Genomic DNA, 19642 nt, shown 5'->3' with positions numbered 1-19642 from the left:
AGGAAAGTTTGCTTGTTACAGAGAAAACAGCGGCGAGCAACAGAACAACCAGGGACGGCTCGATATCACTCTTTAATGATACTGATACCACAACATAGATACCAATATATCACAACATTGATAAAATATGAACACATTGATACTGACTCTGATTTCGATTCATATCACAACATTGATACCGTTATCACGTTGATAACAATTCCGATACTGATATCAAAACATTGATACTGATGTCACTACACTGATACTGACACCAATATCACAACATTGATATCAATATCACAACCAAAATCACATATGAATATCACCAATATCACAACGTTGATATCGATACCAAAATTACAACACTGATATCGATACCAATATCACAACATTGATACTGATACCAATATTACAACATTGATACCGATCCCAATGTCACATCATTGATACAGATACCAATATCACAACATTGATACTGATATCACAACATTGATACCGATACCAATATTACAACATTGATACCGATCCCAATATCACAACATTGATACCGATATAACCACCACATTGGTACCGATATCACCAATTTGATATTGGGGCTGTAGCGATACACTAATCTCACGATGAGATACGACACACGATATACAGCTCACGATACGATATATATCACGATATTCAGCCAACGATATAATTCGATACACTTACATCATTTTTTGAAAGATTTAAAGGGGACAGAGTGATTTTGGTGACATCTTGTGAGTGTTCCATTTACTTGGATTTAATTAATTGAACTGAAAACTAAAAACATCAATTACACAATATATGTCTCTGACTGGACAGAGTCTACAGCTTGCAAATGCTGGACAAAATGAATTAAAGATGTGTTTAATGTGATGAGAAAATTAGTCCCCTTTATTGAAACAGTGCAAACTGTAGCTCACAAGCCTGAATAGTAAACAAAGTGCAGTATTGCAATTAACAATGGAGAGTTAAAAAGTACATCAAGTGGCCTGTTCTGAACAGTTGCTTTTTTAGCTCGACACTGAACATATGAAGTAGCCAGTCTAGCCACCAGGTAAGTAAAATAGTACCATGGCTTTTCCTAAACAGTCAATAACAACAGCTTTTAAACATTTAACTTAAAATTAGTGCTGGGCTATGAACAGCGTTAACGCATGACTCGTTTCCATGACGATTGACCGGAAAAATATGCGCGTTACGTCATGTCTCAAAAGTAACACTAAACGTGGAAAAACAGAGGCACACATACACAGTATGCAGGTTACGCTGCTCTTTTCGTTTGATAAACAGAACGCTACAGTTCGACTGTAGGCTAACGGCTAACGGAGTCTACTGGCAAACGGTGCCTTCACTACGGTGCCACGGCACAAAAAACTACATTACTTCCTCCTTTTTAAACCGGAAGTGATCCCACACATCTGCCTTTAAGTACGAAAGTGTTGGACTTATGTTCGCCGCTATTTTATTGAATCGCCTCGCTTTCACTAAGTAAACAGGAAGAGGAAGACTTTGGCGTGTGAAAACAGGTCACTTGCTATAAATGCTCTACAGTGACACTAGCAGCTGGCTGATATATATATATATATCGCAGGATTGATAAAATCGATATATATCGCAGGATCGATAAAATCGCTCAGCCCTAATTGATATTGATTAGGGATGGGAATTTCACAAATTTTTAGTCGATTGTCGAGGTCCACGTGTCAAATTTTTTGTCTACTTTTTTTTTTTTTTGCGGGGGTGTAAACTATTCTACACAATACTACTTAATTTTATGCTCAAAAACATGGCTGTAATGTCCGTTATTGACCATCAGAACAGCGATAATAAAAATGAGGGGCAAAAAAAAGGAAAAAAAGCGGACTCTCCGCTGGAAGGCGTGTGTCGCCACTCGCCAGACGGCTCAGGTTTTTGAACCTGCGCACCAGAGTGAAGTACAGTGATCCTGACTGGGTGAGATGTCGTCTTCATGTAGCGCTTGTGTTATATATCCCACTCACGTCCTAAATTTAAGCGCAACCTCGTTCGCACTGCACGCATACACACGCTTGGACGCGCGCACAGCCACTCGAGAGAACGAGCCGGACGCACGCATGTCAGAGCGCAGGGAGTCTGGACAGCAGGATCACCTTTTTGTGCACAGCTTCTTTAACCTCCATGGTTGTGAACTTTACGTGTTTGTGACATTTCGACTTTTTTTTACTTTTCATTTTTTTGTCGAGGTGCGCACGTGTCGATTGTCGATCGATTTGTCGACGAAAAAGTCCCACCCCTAATAAAGATATTACAACATTGATACCGATACCAATATCACAACATACTAATATCACAACATTGATACCGATACAGATTTCACAACATTGATACCAATATCACAACACTGGTACCAATATCACAACATTGACACCGACACCAATATCACAACATTGATACTGATTCTGATACTGATATCACAACATTGATACTGATTCTGATACTGATATCACAACATTGATACCGATATAACCATGTAACCCTCCAGATACAAGCCCACTTCCCCTCCACTCCCTCCCCGACTTCATTTTTAAATGATTCCTCTTCACTGTATTAATTGACATTTGGTCAGAATCACATTAAGTAATTCATATGATTTTAAACTCCTTGCTGCTCCTGAACAATCTGCCATGTTTGTAACATCACTGAGGCAACTCCACACACACACACACACACACACACACACACACACACACACACACACACACACACACACACACACACACACACACACACACACACACACACACACACACACACACACACACACAGAGAGAGAGAGAGAGAGACCAGAGTCATTTCATGGCTAAGCAGGTCAGATAATCAACAGTCATATTTCACAGTAACAGTGACTCAGGTTCTTCTCTCAGTTTTTCTCTCTCTCTCTGCCTATCTGTTGTTCTCTCCTCTTCCCCATTACAGTTTTATCTCATTTGAGTTCAGCGCTGCTCCCTGTTTACGAGGGTTTAAAGGTCCAGTGTGTCACATTTACAAGGTTTTATTGGATTAAAATGATGCATTAGTGTGTTTGTAGTGCATAATTGTGTTACATTTTAAATTGCTTAAGGGTTAAAACCAACTAAGGAAAAGGGAGGAAACATCAGCTTAATTCATGCTCTGACTACAGTACTTTGTCCAAAAAAATGACCTGAAAAACTAATTGTTGTGTTTACCAGTTGTCTTTTTCCCACTCTGGATCATTAAAATCTAATCTGATCAAAAAAGGCTTATTCTGAGGCTATGAAAACTAAAATATATAGTATTTATTTTTACAGATGATACACTTTATAGACAGTATATTCCATTTTTGCCTGGGCACTGGTTGAAATTAGTATTTCGTCTTTATCCAACCAATGTTTGATAGGAAAATACATTAATTAACATTACGTTCATTCCACGTAAAAATCTCAAAATCAATAACAAAAAAAGGGAATAGGCTGAAGCTTAAGGCTTATTTTGGCCTAACCTGTACAATCAATGAATAACCATGAATATCAGCCAACAACAACCGCAAAAATGTTTAAAAGCAACACTTAATTCACATTATCTTAATTTAAAATAATAATTCTTGATAACTTTCCTGAAACAACAATTTTAACTAGTTTGACACTGAAACACATCTTTATTCATGATTTTTTTTTTATCAAGTCTGCAAAACTGCTTTTTTACTGTGTTTAAGAGTTCATTTGAACCCCATATTCCTCGTTTGTAACGGCCCGTTTGTCTCCGTGTGTCCAGGTGTGTTCGCATTCGGCCTCTTCGCCACAGACATCTTCGTCAATGCGGGCCAGGTGGTGACGGGCGGCCTGTCGCCTTACTTCCTGTCCGTCTGCAAGCCTAACTACACCGGCACGGAGTGCCGCTTTAATCACCAGTTTGTCGTCAATGGCAACATCTGCACGGGGAACCCGGTCGTCGTGGAGAATGCCCGCAGGTCGTTCCCGTCCAAGGACGCCTCGCTGAGCGTTTACTCTGCTGTTTATCTGACGGTAAGGACCGTGAATGTGCCGCTGGAGAGAGAGAGTAAAATAAGTTTATAAATCAGTGTAACAACCAACCGTTGGTGATGTTGTTAGTCATTTATTGTTTTATGTAGCTGAGACTCTTTTTGTTACAGTGCAGCAGTTAAACAAAAGCAAGACGAGTCATTTGAGAGGAATAAAAACAAAACAGCAGAGAGTGAGGCTGTGAAAGTGAAGCATAAAACAAACAAAAATATAATCAATTTCCCTTTTCCCAGTGACTCACTGCAGCAGCTAAAAGCAACACAAATGAACACAACCTGCCCGAGTCTCAGCTGTCAGAATAAATCAAACTTTGAGTTGTCCTCCATGAGAGCTAATGTTGACCAGACCATTAGCCAAAAACTAAAAAAATCTATGGCTACGATATAAAATACGACTTTATTTATTAGTGCAGGGCACATTAACGGCATTAACGTACAGCGCGTTTCCATGACGACTGACCGGGTTACGTGACGCCATGTTTACAGAGGCACACATGCACAGTACACAGGTACGCTGGTTATGTGTAGTGCGGCTCTTTTCGTTTAATAAACAGACCGCACCAGTTCAAATGATTATTCCTAGAGAGGTTTACTAAATATTTTCAATGGATCCTTGTTCAGGGTGATGCTGACTATTATTATAGAAAATGTCATGTCATTTCAAGATACTTTTTTTTTTTTTTGTATGAAGTCACCTAAAAATCCCTCCCAATGTCAAAGTGCATCAGGGCAAATGGATAATTTCCATCCATCCATCCATCCATTTTCCACCGCTTATCCGGGGCCGGGTCGCGGGGGCAGCAGTCTGAGAAGGGACACCCAGAGCTCCCTCTCGCAGGACACTTCCTCCAGCTCTTCCGGGGGGACCCCAAGGCGTTCCCAGGCCAACCGGGTGACGTAATGATGCAGAGACGTGTCAACCAGGACAGCCCTACAGCATCCAGAGACTTAAGGTACTCAGGTCGGATCTCATCCACTCCCGGTGCCTTGCCACTGGGCATCTTCTTAACCACCTCAGTGACTTCGGCTTGGGTAATGAATGAGTCGACCCCTGAGTCCCCAGCCTCTGCTTCCTCTAGGGAATGCGTGTCAGTGGGATTGAGGAGATCCTCGAAGTATTCCTTCCACCGCCCAACGATGTCCCCAGTCGAGGTCAACAGCTCCCCACCCCCACTGTAGACAGTGTTGGCAGAGTACTGCATCCCCCTCCTGAGACGCCGGACAGTTTGCCAGAATCTCTTCGAGGCCGACCAGTAGTCCTCCTCCATGGCCTCCCCGAACTTTTCCCAGACCCGAGTTTTTGCTTCTGCGACTGCTCGGGCCGCCGTCCGCTTGGTCTGTCGGTACCTGTCAGCTGCCTCAGGAGTCCCTCGAACCAACCAGGCTCGATAGGACTCCTTCTTCAGCTTGACAGCATCCCTTACTTCCGGCATCCACCACCGGGTTCGGGGATTGCCGCCACGACAGGCACCGGAGACCTTACGGCCGCAGCTTCGAACAGCCGCGTCCACAATGGAAGTGGAGAACATGGTCCACTCTGACTCAATATCTCCAGCTTCCCTCGGGATCTGGTCAAAGCTCTCCCGGAGGTGGCAGTTGAAGACCTCCCTGACAGGTGATTCCGCCAGGCGTTCCCAACAGACCCTCACAACACGCTTGGGCCTGCCAAGTCTGTCCAGCTTCCTCCCCCGCCAGCGGATCCAACTCACCACCAGGTGGTGATCGGTTGACAGCTCAGCCCCTCTCTTCACCCGAGTGTCCAAGACATGCGGTCGGAGGCCAGATGACACGACCACAAAGTCGATCATTGACCTCCGGCCTAGGGTGTCCTGGTGCCACGTGCACTGATGGACACCCTTATGCTTGAACATGGTGTTTGTTATGGACAAACCATGACTAGCACAGAAGTCCAATAACAAAACACTACTCGGGTTCAGATCGGGGAGGCCATTCCTCCCAATCACGCCCCTCCAGGTCACACTGTCATTACCCACGTGAGCATTGAAGTCTCCCAACAGAACTACGGAGTCCCCGGTTGGAGCACTTTCCAGTACGCCTTCCAGGGACTCCAAAAAGGCCGGGTACTCCGCACTGCTGTTCGGCCCGTAAGCCGAAACAACAGTGAGAGACCTACCCCCCACCCGAAGGCGGAGGGACGCGACCCTTTCGCTCTGCCGGGAGAACTCCAACACATGGCGGCTGAGCTGGGGAGCTATAAGCAAGCCCACACCAGCCCGCCGCCTCTCACCTTGGGCAACTCCAGAGTAGTAGAGAGTCCAGCCTCTCTCAAGGAGTTGGGTTCTCCTTGAGGAAATTGAGGATAATTTCCTCAATTTCAAAAAATTATTAAAATGATTCCTTAAGAGGTTTGCTAATGTTGTCAATGGATCCTTGTTCAGAGTGATGTTATCTATTAGTATCAACAATTTCAGGTCATTTCAAGATACTTTTCGTTTTTTTGAATAAAGTCACATCACTGTCAGTGCATCAGGGCAACTGGATAATTTCCTCAATTTCAAAAAATCATTTAAATTATTCATTAAGAGGTTTGCAAATATTTTCAATTGATCCTTGTTCAGGGTGATGCTGACTGTTATTATATAACATTTAAAATAATTTCATGATAATTTTTGACACCTCAAAATCCCTCCAACTGTCAAAGTGCATCAGGGCAAATGGATCATTTCCTCAATTCAGGGTAATGCTGACTATTATTATAATAGATAATTTCAAGTGATTTCAAGATGCTTTTATTGATGTTTTATTACATAATTTCTAACTTTATTGTAATTGTTGCTGCCGTCCACAGTTGTATAAATCAGACTATGTGAATGAATGAATCAATGAATGTGTGAAAAAGCAGATTTTTATCAGATGTAGAGACAAGAAGAGGCGATGGATCACTGAAGAATAAGAATATAAGGTTTTGACGTGTGTAGCTCTCTAATTGAAAAGACATAAATATTCATGAAGAGAGAGGGGAGAAAAAACCCTGTGTGTGTTTGAGTTTAAATGTTACCTTTGTTCTTTTTCGCTCACACTGTCAGATTCTCACATTCCATTCCTCTTGTAATCTTTTATTCCATGTGAAAGAAAGAAAGCAAAGAAAACTTTCCACTTGTTTCACTAACATGATGCAAGTTTTTGACATCTTTCTTTGCAACTCTGTGCCGTCGTGACACTGTAAAATCTGTCTTTCTTCACATACTCTACCATTCAATAAACCACCTTAGACTGGAGTGCTTCTCTTCTTTATAAGAACATAATTCAGCTACAGCTGCTTTAAAAACGCAGCTGCACTTTTGCTGACCACGACCAGAAAGAGAGAAACACACATTACCCTCATGTTAAGGTCTTTACACTCGCTTCCTGTTTGTTTTAAGGTTATTTTATCTGTTTTTAAAGCTCTAAAATGTTCTTAGCTCCACTTATTTATCAGATTTGCCTGTAAGGTTTCGGGGATTATGGTCTGTCTCTCAGGAACATCCTCCCTAAAGACCTGAGGGCAGAAAAAGATCCTCCTTTTTTGGCTTTTTCCAAACAAAAACCTCACCAGCAAACCTGAGCAACAGCAGCAGCTTTTTCTCTATTTCCTTTCCTCATTTCCTTCACTCCCTTCTTTTCCTGACTTCCTTCTCTCCCTTCCTTTCTTCTCTTCTTTTCCTTATCTCCCTTCTCAATTCTTTCCCTCGCTTCCTTTTCATTTCCTTTCTTCTCACTTCTTTTCCTCATTTCTTTTCCTCATTTCCTTATATCCCTTCCCACTTCCTTTGTTCCCTTATTTTCCTCACGTCCTTCTCTTCTTTCTTATTTCTTTTCAACATTTCTTCGTTGATTATGTTTCTATGCTGTATTTGAATTGCGTCGTCTTGTATGAAAAGTGCTGTATAAATAAAGTTTGATTGACTGATAAAGAAACAGTTGATGATTCAGTATGAGAGGCCGTGTCGGCCATAATTCCTTTTTTTACCTCTCACATACACAATTGTACCTCTCACATACACAATTTTACCTCACACATTCACAATTTTACCTCTCACATACAATTGTTTTACCTCTCACATGTAATGTGTGAGGTAAAAACATTTGATGTGTGAGGTAAAAACATTTAATGTGTGTAATTAAATGTTTTTACCTCACACATTAAATGTTTTTACATCACACATTAAATGTTTTTACACATTACATGTGAGAGGTAAAACAATTGTATGTGAAAGGTAAAAGAGAGTATGTGAGAGGTAAAATTGTGTATGTGAGAGGTAAAAAAAGGAATTATGACCTACACGGCCCCTCATAATTCAGTACCTCGAACACTGATTCAAATATGGTTATTCACCTCTTTTCCAGATGTACATCACCAGCACCATCAAAACCAAGTCCAGCCGCCTGGCCAAGCCTGTGCTGTGTCTGGGAACTCTCTGCTCCGCCTTCCTCACCGGACTCAACCGGGTGTCAGAGTACAGGAGCCACTGCTCAGACGTGGTGGCTGGATTTATACTGGGTTCAGCCGTCGCTCTGTTTCTGGTGAGAACCATGGCCGAGTGAACAAGTTTGGGGGGGGGGGGGGGAGAAGGAGGAGGAGAGAGGAGATGATAATTGGAGTCTGCTCGTGAACTATTTTCAAATTATTGCAACAATTTTCTGCTTAGTTTTGGAAGCGACCCAAAATGGTAATTAAATGATTAATCTGGGCTGCTGCAGCGTGAGTTCACTGCCATTTTTAAGTCAAGTCCTGATGGAAATTTATTTGCTAAAATTCTCTTGCACTGCAGATTTTTTTTTTTCTACTTAATGTCTACTTAGATTTTTAAAAGGCAGGTTTGAAGCCATTTAGTGTGAACGTGTGTAAAAGTGTGAGCCAATTCACTCTGTTTCTAATGAGAGAGGGGAATTCAGGTTCAGCGTGGACTCAGACCTCAGACTTCAGGTGAGCCCGCAGTGTATTCTGAAAGCACGATTCTATGTCCATATTCCAGCCGCTCTCATTCAATATTTGTATTTAATATTTGTGCTTCCATCACTGCTCATGTAAAATGCATCACTCCGTGTCTCCACAGACGCAACCACACGGAGAGAGGGTCGTGTGGAGCTGAATCAGCATTGTGTGAACTGATTTGACGCTGGTTTAACATTAACGCAGACATTTGTTTATGTTTAAAAGTTACATACTAGAGCTTTAAAAGAGTGTGGATAGAGCAGGGGCCTCAAAGGAGGCTAAGCATTAACTGTTTAGTGATTAAAAACTAAAATGTTATCTTCATTACCCTTCATGATGTTGCAGTAGTAGTTTCAAGGTTGTTGTTTTGATAGATGGTTCACAAAAAAAACATGACGCAAAATGAATTTGAAACAACAAAAGCGAGAGAAATCAAAAAGAAATTACATCATTAAATCAAAAATAATATGTTGCCAGTTGCAATTGAACAAGATCGTAATTCTGACACTTTTGATTATTAATCGTTTCCTCAATGAATCGTCAACTGTTTTGATCATAGATTTATCGGTTTTAGCTTCTTAACTGTGAATATTTTCTGGTTTCTTTGCTCCCATGTAACAAAGAAATCATTCAAAAAAGAATCATTTTCCTTTGGGGACAAAAACAAGAACATTTGAGAACATTTCCAAGTTTGACAAACATTCATCATTATTTTTCGACATTTTATGACATTTTATGGACCAAACGATTACTCGATTATGAATATAAACGCTTCAGCTTAAGTTCTTATTACTGGAAAGGCAGGAATATTATGTGATTTCAGAGAAGCAGAAATACTATGTTGGACTCTGTGAGGCGGAGCTAAATCAACTATTTCCCCCCTTTTATTCTGTCTGGTTATGGTAAAATTGGCTTTTTCTAGCATTTTCTCCACACCACAATGTCATTCTGATCAATGTTCATAACGTGACAGCTCTAACAACGGACGATAAAGCAATAGCATTAAATCTGATTCTTCCGAACCCCAAAAAAGTGTGTTTCCCCACCCTCCAAAAAAAGCTTGCTCATCATTTGATTAGCTACTGATGTTTGAAACGCTGCAAAGTGATTGAGTTGTTTTAGGTCTGAAAAATGAAGTCTCTCAGATGCTTCATTACTTGATTGTCAAAGGGCAATGAGTGTAAAAGCAGAAGGTAGTGAGAGAAAGAGAGGTGGAGAGGAGAGGAGAGGAGGGGAGGTTTGGCTCATTTGATTTCTTCTTGATTAAAATAGAACAAATCAAATGCCCCTTTTTCAGCTGTGATTAATCATAATACAGCGTGTGTGTTTGACTTTAAATTACATTATTGCACACCCTGCTTAATCCACAGTTACATCACATGAAATTAAAGTATAATATGACACGAGCGCATGTTTGAAGAGATTAGACGACGAGATGAATCTCTCCATCATGATTTATCACTCTTAGTCATGCGATGCCCACTTTGTGTCAGTAGGTGGCAGTAATGAGCTGTCATTTCCAGTAATGGAGGCTCAGGAAGTAAAATTCACTTTTTTTTGTCCAGGTTATTAAGCACATGTTAATAAAAATAATATTTTTTATATTTTATGTAGAAATAGTTTCATGGGTAACATAAATTACTTTTATTTCCCAGAGTATTGAGCAAACATAAATGCCCAGTGTTTTTTGTGTGAATTAAGAGATGCTCTGTTTAAGATGAGGATAATTGGGTGACTTAAACGCAGCATAAGGGATTTAACCAGGAAGCAGCACAAATAAAACGTTGTGTTGTTGATGTTAAAGAAAAGAGCTGAGTGAGAGATTCAGCCTCCGTTGTTTTATTTGAAGTTTTAAAGTGTTTATAGTGAGATTAACTCGGCTTTTTCAATGCCACAGGTGCAGAATATACAAAAGTAACAAAAAAAAAGAAAAATAAGGCCTGAGAACATCAAGTATTTACCACTATATTTAGTTCAAGTTGAAAACAATGACACCTGAGAGTAATAAGGTTGATTAATAAGCATTTATTATTAATTAACATTTAAAAAAATCACAGTGTTACAGTCGCGGAATTCAAACTATGCAGCCATCTCACTAATGAACTGCAAACTTAATTATGAAAAGGTAATTACATAAGGTTCGAGCAGGGTGTGTATGTAGATCACTGCACTCTTGTGTGAATCTTTTCTTATAATAATTATGTTTACTGATTTGTTTCAGTAGTTCAGATCATTTTTTTTGGTCAAATCTGGTATGTTCACTGCTGATTCTTGAAATCAGACGTGTTGGGATGATAATCGATGTCGCTACTGCATTCAAATATTGACAGTGGCTTTTGTATTCCACTCTTGCTTCATTGATTCACTCTGGTGGGGGGTTTTCTCCCTACTCTCCTTCCTCCTCTTACGTCTCAGCTCACCTCTTGAAAAGAAAGCATTTTTGAAAATCAGACACTGGACAGATTTAGCCTGACGTTATTGGTCATAGATGCTGTTTCAAAATTCTGTCAACAGAACATGATGTCAATTCAGTAAATGATGGTCCCATATGGCACATATGAGTGGACACTAGTGTGATTGACAGCTGGCATTGACCAATAGGAGCCTGGTTTCAGGTTCTAAAGGTTGTCTCAGGTTGCAAAACGTCGACATTGGCGGCAACCAATCGATTCTGGAGGCTTCAGAACGGTAGATTGTTAGCGGGTGACGCCACGATTGGCAAAAATGTGTCCAAAAATGTCACATCATCATGATTTTGAAAACTTTAATTTTCCTTCGCTAACTGTATCGAGGAAAGCTTAAAGCCTAAATTGTGGCCACCATGAAGCATCTTTGTCCTTGGATTACGAGAAGAAGACCACTCATGGGGCCTCTAATGAGGAATATAGGTTTCCAATGATTGACCCTTAAAAGTTGACATGCATTGAATCAGTGATCTCCAGGGAAACATGAAAAACAGCAAAGTCAATCTTCACCTCAGCAGTTTTGAACCAGCTCATCTTCAGTTTATTATCAGCGAAGCATGAGCTCTGGGAAATGTGTGGATCTAATGGTCCTGATGAAGTTCATCAAGTTCTTGTCAGGTGAGGAACATGAGGCGGTTTGATGGACAGCTAATCTTGAGGGGGGGATTGATTGGCGCAAAGAGGAAGCAGAAAGCGGGTATTTGCTCAAATCCCTGTGGATTTTTGGATTGTCTTCTGTGAGCAGATTTAGGGATCAGTGGCAGGAAGTGGAGCTCCTCCAGGAGACTTCCTGAGAGTCCTGTAAAAGGAACCTTTTAATTCAAGGCTTTTGTAGTTCTGGAATTTCAACACCAAATCCTGCTGTTCTCTCCCTGTAACATTTTAAGTGGCTCCAAAACACAACAACATGGATTTGGCTCAACTCGATTTTTCATGGTAGAAAAAAGCATCCTGTGGCAAAAACATAAATAAATAGAAATGCACCTTTTATTCATAGGAGGCTCAAAACCTTGTATTGTCAGTATTTCCCTGGCAATAAGCTAATTTCGCTTTCCACACCTGAGGCATTAGATTACACAGTGTGGGTCTGAGAGACTATCTTGGCATGGATGACAGGACACAAAAAAAGGGGGAAAAGGTAACCATCTGTAATCTTTAGGGATGGTGAACACACACACACATGAATGGATGCTGTGTTTGGAACAAAGAAAATGGTTGGGGGTTTAACAACAGTCATGTGAAAACAAAAGGAAATCAGCCTATAGTGAAGCACCAAGGCTTTCACTTTCATCATCATTGACTTGCTGATCAATCATCAGCCCAATCAGAGCGAGGCTTAGATTTAAAATGACATAATTAATTTAAGGGTAAATTAACTTCCAATTCTGAGTCTAACTGAGTCACTGTAGCCGTAGCAGTGCAGGACAGGCGTGGTATGAGAGTGAAAATCTAACGTCGGGGGTGTCTGGGGCAAGGAGATGATCTGTGATTGGACGAGAGCATGATGTAAGTGTGTACCAATGAAGCCTATGAAGGATAATGACACAATTTGAATGTAGTAGCTGATGTTTGACCAGAGAGGCAGTAGAACCTTTTTAAACCCATGGTTCTCAAACTGTGCTGTGTGTAGCACCAGTGGTGACGGTTTCCTGTGGTGAAACTTGGAGAGAAATCAGAAATAGAAAAGTATGCGATTGGAGTTTGGCAGAGGAATTTTTGACCAAACGTGTCCGATATTTGAATCGTTGTTTTTTTACTAACTTGCCTAGCTGTTTTTATCACTTATTAATGAGCCAATCAGTATACATTTTAACATTTACTCCAACAGACTGATATCTTTAGGGCTTAAAAGGAAAGTTTATGGTGACTGAATAAAACATGTAATAGATGATTCTTCTAATGGCATGCTTCTCAAACGCGAGTACGTGTATCACCAGTGGTACGTGAGATTCCTCTGGTTGTACTTCTAGGGAAACAAATAACACAAACATTATAATAAATCAAATAATAATAACTTGGTATAAAAAGTCTAAGAATCACTGTTTTAAACTAAAATGTGAAAATATCCACTTGTTTTCGCATGAAAACGTGTTTTAAGTGTTAGGACTGAAAATAATGTTTTTTTTAGGTAAAGGTTTTTGTGATGTGTCCAATCTCTGTGATTCACTGATTTTCTTGGGTGTGGGTGCACTAGAGAATGAAGTGGCCACAAACAAGGAAACCTTGAGCATCCTCCGGCAGTTAATCACCCTGCTTCATTTTCTCCCTGCAGTGCTACCGCTGCAGGGCATGATTGCCCCCGAGGTTGGGGTGAGACTTCCCTCTCTCTCTCTTTTTCTCCGTCAGTCTGTCTTCTTTGATTAACTAGTCCATTGAGGGCTTCAGACACGCGGCAGATGTCTCTAATGACTGATGGACAATGTGCAACGAATTGAACGGCGCTGCTTTGTGGAGACGTGGGTTTTAATATCGCCTTAAAATGAACCTCACCGTCTGAGGGAGGCTTCAGCCATGCTTCAGTTCCAAGTCAGGCACCGCATGTCATTGTCAACGTGTAATTCCAAACTCTTCTTCTCCTCCTCCTCCTCATCCTCCTCCTTCTTCTTTTTCACAGGGTATTTGTGTCGTGAACAACTTCAAAGGCGTCCACAGTGCAGCGGTCAAACAGAAGACGGAAGACTACCGCGGTCTGCCGCTAATGACTTTCCCACGTGTGGAAAGTCCTCTGGAAACGCTCAGCGCACAGGTAGCTAACAACGTGTGACCTGGAATCTCAGGAGGAAAAAAAAACGACTTTTATCTATTATACAATGTGATTTATTTTTCCCGCAGTAATTGGTTGAGCTCCCTAAAGGCTTTTACTTTTTTTTAGATGAAAACAGAAATCCACACCTTCCTCGAACTTTTAATTTGCTTGCTAGTGTAATTTTGTTGAAATGATCCCTTTTGAGTTTCATATATTGAGTTCACCATGTGTTCTTTCTTTCTTTCTTTTTTCTTTCTTTCTTTCTTTCTTTCTTTCTTTCTTTCTTTCTTTCTTTCTTTCTTTCTTTCTTTCTTTCTTTCTTTCTTTCTTTCACACAAAAGCAATGACACATGTTCACACATGCACAGGCATGACTTAAATCTTTGCACTACCAACTTCTTTCCTCTCCCTTCTCCTCTCTTTACCTCTCCCTTCCCATTTCCTGCATCGTTTTCCCTTCACCTCCCTCCCCTTTTTCGCAGAACCACTCGGCGTCCATGACGGAGGTCACATGACTAAGGGGGCAGCACCGGGTCACGTTTGCGTCTCCACAGCACTTCCAGACACAATGACGAGGACGCATGCCACGTGGCTCCGAATGCTTCACACACTAAAAAAGAAACACCCCCCCCACTCCTGATATATATATATCTGTTTCATTCACCTTTAAGAGAGGGGGGCGGAGCTAAATCCACCATGTTTGTAATGGTTCTCATCTAGTTGAGCTATGCTCAGTTACGACAGACAGATTAGCATCAGAACAACAACAACAACAACAAAGAGAAATTCACTAAACAAAACTTAAGCACAGATTATTTTCGAAACCATTTTGAAACATGAGACATTTCCCTCCCCCTTCTTGAGGTGTGTGGTTCGTAGTTAGAGGACAGTGTTTTGTACATTTTGTATGAGCGAGTGCTGTAGCGTAACCTGATGGTGTTACACCCGCACACCTGTCAGCTGACTCACTCACTCACTCACCCCCCGGTCACTGCATCTGTCGCCGCCGCTCTCAGTCTGAAAAAAAAACTATCTGCTATGAGAAAAAAAAAAAAAAAAATATCGATGTTGTTCCAGTGATGTTTGTCCTTTGTACAGAAAAAAACAAACAAAAAAGAGTGAATCCTTTCTTTTGTTATCTTGCTGTACATTAACTTGACTGTGTCAGGTCATATTTTGTAAAGATTTTTGTTAATCTGTATGACTATTATGATCCATATGGACCTGTTTGCCTGCTGTAAACCTGGATATGTTATGGTATCAGTTAAGTGTTTTGGGGAGGGGGTGAAAGGCCCCTTTCTATTTTGGAGGAAATGACGAGGAAGAGTCAGTGGCATACTCTGAGTCAGGAAATGGGGTTTAGCTCTTGTCCATGTTATCAGCCAAAATGTGCCACCTTGGCACAAGAGGTAAAAAAATAAATGGTTAAAATTTAACCCTACTAAATGGGACACTCCTTTATTAAGCAGGTGCGACACGTTTTTTTTTTTCTGGAGATTCATTAAAAAAGCCGCTGTCAGCTGTTCAGCTGTTGTGTTTCCGCTTGTATGAACTAAGATAATTATATACTTGTCTGAAGCAAAGTTGTCAGAAAACCTTGGGAACACTCGAGGAGCAGTTTAAGGCGCTTACAAGAGACTGCAAAGAAAGTTGTGTTGTGGTTAGCTATACAACCTGCTAACCAATGTTATCTTAATGACAGTGACATTCGTTTCTTTGGATATGGCTAATATGGGAAGATAATGTCTTTATGTCAACCATCATTGGCTTTATGAAGCATAAAGTTAGTCAGATGAAGCTAGCCAATGTTAGCTTGAAAACAGTATTGCTAGTTTCTTTTTGATTTGGCTAATATGGGAAAACTCTCATGAAGTTAACCAGCATTGGCTTCATAAAGCATCCAATGTTACCCTTATGAAGCTAATGGATATAAAGCCAATGTTAGCTTGACAGCTTATTTGGATTTGGCTAATATGGGAAAATGTCTCTTCAGCTTAAGCAACATTAGCTTCCTAAAGCTTTCCGATGTTAGCCTAATGAAGCTAACCATTATTAGCTATATGACAGTAACGTTAGTTGCTTTGGATTGGGACAACAATAAAAGCTCTGTGAAGCTAAGCAATGTTAGCTTAATGAGTGAAACGTTTAGTTTCTTTGGATTTGGCTAATATGGGAAAACATCTCATAACCAGCGTTGGCTTTATGATGCTTTACGTTCTTGGCTTCATTAAGCTAACTAATCCTAGCTTGATGACAGTAAGATTAATTTCTTTGGATTTGGCAAACATGGGGAAACATCCCTTAACGTTAACCAGCCTTAGCTTCATAAAGCTTTCTGTGTATTCCACTATTAGCTATATAAGGGTAACATTAGCTTCTTTAGTTTGGGTTAATCTGGGAAAAATCTCGTACAGCTAACCAGTAATAGCTCTGTGAAGCTAACTAACGTTAGCTTTGTGACTGTAACATTTGTTTCTCTGGATTTGATGAAATGTTAGTGGAATTCTTTTCACCCTAACCCTCGACAAGAACAAGAACACGTGAACATGTAAAACAGAGAAGGGCTAAGTGGTCGGGGCTGAGGGTGAAATGGGTTTGAGCCAACGTTTGTTTCACCCCAATTTCCTGATTCATTGTGATGTTAATAGATGTTGCTGTACAGAAATGTCCGATGGGGCTTGCAAGCCTGTGTCAGGTCTACCTTAGGAATTCCAATGTTTGAGATACGCTGTGGGAGGGAAAAGAGATACAAAAGCTTTTAGGAGTGAAACTGAGTTATTAACTTGCCCCCAGACTGGCCCTTTTAAAGAAAACAAGGCTAATGACTCCTGCTTCACTTTCCCTCCTCAAGGTATCTCTCTCTCCCTCCCTGTCCCTGAACCATCGGTGCGATCGTGATGCAATGTTGTGACTCCATTTCTATTGGAAGATACAGTTTGCCCCAGCATGAAGAAAGAAGTCGAGATGTTTCATAGATTTTCATGATTTGAAAAACGCTCATTATAATTGTGATTATTATCATATTTTACTTTGAGAGCAAAAGAAGAAGTGTTTCATTTTGAAATGCTGCATATATATTTTTTTTTTCTCGGTTTGTCCACAAATTAAATAGTCAGTAGCAACAATGTGGTCTGTGTGTTTTGTATATTTGTAGCTTTATCTTCTTTAGCACTTTTACATTGAATTGAAGCATTAAACTTTAGGATAATCTGGGTAATCCATCAATATTTACATGTGAACAGAAACTTGAAATGTCTCTGAGGATGAATCTGCAAGATAGTGGTGTTTGCGTTATCTGGTTGTGCTCATTTGCACAGTCAAACAACCTGAAAAAAGTTGATTCATAAATCAAGTTTTGTCAGTTATCTTGGGTGATTTGAATCATCAAACATTTGAATGTTCGCCTGGTTTACATTAAACAGCCACTTTATTGGGTACACTAGACCAGTTACTGTTCTCTTTAACCTATCATCTTAAACCAGTCTGGTCATTAAACACCTTGTCTATAAAGCATTTTCATACAGAGAACTGCTGCTCACTGGTCAAGTCGATCATCAGTTTCTGAAATACTCAGTGTCGAGTGTTACCAACAACCATGCCACGTTCAAAGTCATGTCTACACTCCTAAATGCATTACGTTGCTGCCATTTCATTGGCTGATCCGTGTAAACAAGCAGTTGAAAAAATTGGAGAAAAACGCATGTTTTTAGACCATTTAAAATTTACTTATGTTTCTTTTACAGTGTCATGTCTTGTGAGGCGACACTTCTCACAAACTAGAACCAGGCGAGTGATTAGAACGAGCAGAGGTAGTTTAAATTTGAGCTCTTCCATTGGTTGACACGTCTCGCTACGTTGAAAAAGTCTTACACACTGACAGAGACACAAAGGACGCTGATGGCTCAGCCGCTGCACTCGCTCTCTTTTGCATCGTCAGGTATTCGTTTCAGCTGTGACGGCCAGCGTTCACCCTGCAGACACACTGGCTAAACAGATAGGAGCTGCCTCTGTATGTGTGTGTGTAGTGCAGCAAAATTTGACCAGGCCACACTTCTGTAAAAGTGTCATCCTTGGCTGTTCTGAATGTGTCTGTCTGTCTCCAGCACAGCAGTGAGAGCGGAGAACAGCCCAAACAACCCGAATATTTCTTTCAATATAGGCAGCAAACTCTCTGAGTGGGTTGTTTATGAAAAGCTGCAAGGCTGTTTTTATTTAAAATGACAACTGGATCTTTTTCAACAGAAGAAATCGAGCAAAAGCAGGTTAATCCCAATGGCCAACCTAGAGACATTGTGTCTCAAAATGGCAGCGTCTGTAAATCAACGTCCTTGTGTAAAATGCATATAAAAGGCCTTTTATAGGCCCTGCAACCCTCATGTGGAGGATAAAGTGGTAAAAAAATGTATGGATGGAAGGCTATAAGATGCTAACACACCTGCCAATGGACACGGACATCCCACAATGGACGTTGAGAAGAACTCCGGTTGCTTAAAAGTCTACAACATTTAAGGTGGACCGAAGAAAAAACAATACGTTGCAATCAAATTAAGTGCAAATAAGAAAGGTAATCTTTAATAACAGAACACATTAAACCCAAACAGAAGAAATAAAGGAGAACAAGGTCTCAGCAAAGCAGGGCCAGATGCTTCAGTGTATTCAGGTTTTTCTTTCTTTTATTATTCAATAACATGTCAGACTGTATTTGTGTTCCCCTTTGAGAAAAATGTCCATACGATTCATTTACTGGTAATCCAAAGTGTGTTGGGTTGTGTATCAGATTAAGAGAAGGGGTCTAAAGGTTGTTGGTTTTGGTCCCTGACTGGAAAACGTGAAGTTAGGAAGAAGCCTTTTAAGAATTTTACTTCTTCTTCAGAATTAGTGTTAATAACCCTGAAGCCATGACATGTAGATACAAAAACAAAACAGAACTCAAACTCTGACAAGATAAAGGATGACGTGTACAGAAGTGCATTAAAGTGATCCAATCCACCACCAGATGCTGACCATTATGTTGGTGATAACGTCATATCTTCTACAAGCCAGTCATCAATCAGGAAAAACAGCCAAACACTCAGTGTCAAAGGCCAGAAACATTTAATTATCAACGGTAAAAATCATCACCAGCAGTTCTTCTTCTTCTTCTTCACCCCCACCTCCAAAAGACATAAGGGTTTCCAGCAAGACACAAGGACATAAAGACCAAAACACCAGCTGGGTCAACCACAGGTCGTTTCACACCCTCTGTGAATCTGTCAACGTAAGACTCGAGTGATATTAGTCCATTAAGCTTAAATACCGAAGAGTCTTCACACGTGTGGTCAAGGTCATGGCAAAGCAGATCTGTGCCCTTGAAGACATGAAGGAAGAGATGAGAGGGAGAAAGAATGGAGGGGGGAGTGATGAGAATGGATGGGGGGGGGGGGGGGCACACCTCTTCAGCAACAAGCTAATGAGAA

At 40.7% G+C, this 19642-nt stretch overlaps 1 protein-coding gene across 1 annotated transcript in view; it reads left to right on the top strand.

Moving 5' to 3' along the window:
- plppr1 (phospholipid phosphatase related 1) overlaps positions 1 to 14701 on the top strand; it is a gene marked incomplete at both ends in the record, with an annotated part of 40213 nt that extends 25512 nt beyond the window's left edge. Inside the window, 4 exons of the mRNA XM_083903056.1 lie at positions 3772 to 4022; positions 8387 to 8563; positions 14055 to 14186; positions 14669 to 14701. Of these exons, the coding sequence (XP_083759182.1) occupies positions 3772 to 4022; positions 8387 to 8563; positions 14055 to 14186; positions 14669 to 14701 (593 nt within the window). The remainder of the gene's footprint in view (positions 1 to 3771; positions 4023 to 8386; positions 8564 to 14054; positions 14187 to 14668) is intronic.
- Positions 14702 to 19642: the final 4941 nt, after the last annotated feature.

The sequence above is a fragment of the Microchirus variegatus genome, assembly GCF_963457635.1.
Source record: "Microchirus variegatus genome assembly, chromosome: 16".
Lineage (NCBI taxonomy): Eukaryota > Metazoa > Chordata > Actinopteri > Pleuronectiformes > Soleidae > Microchirus > Microchirus variegatus.
Note: the sequence above shows the minus strand (reverse complement) of the source record. Positions and strands in the feature narration are given on the sequence as shown.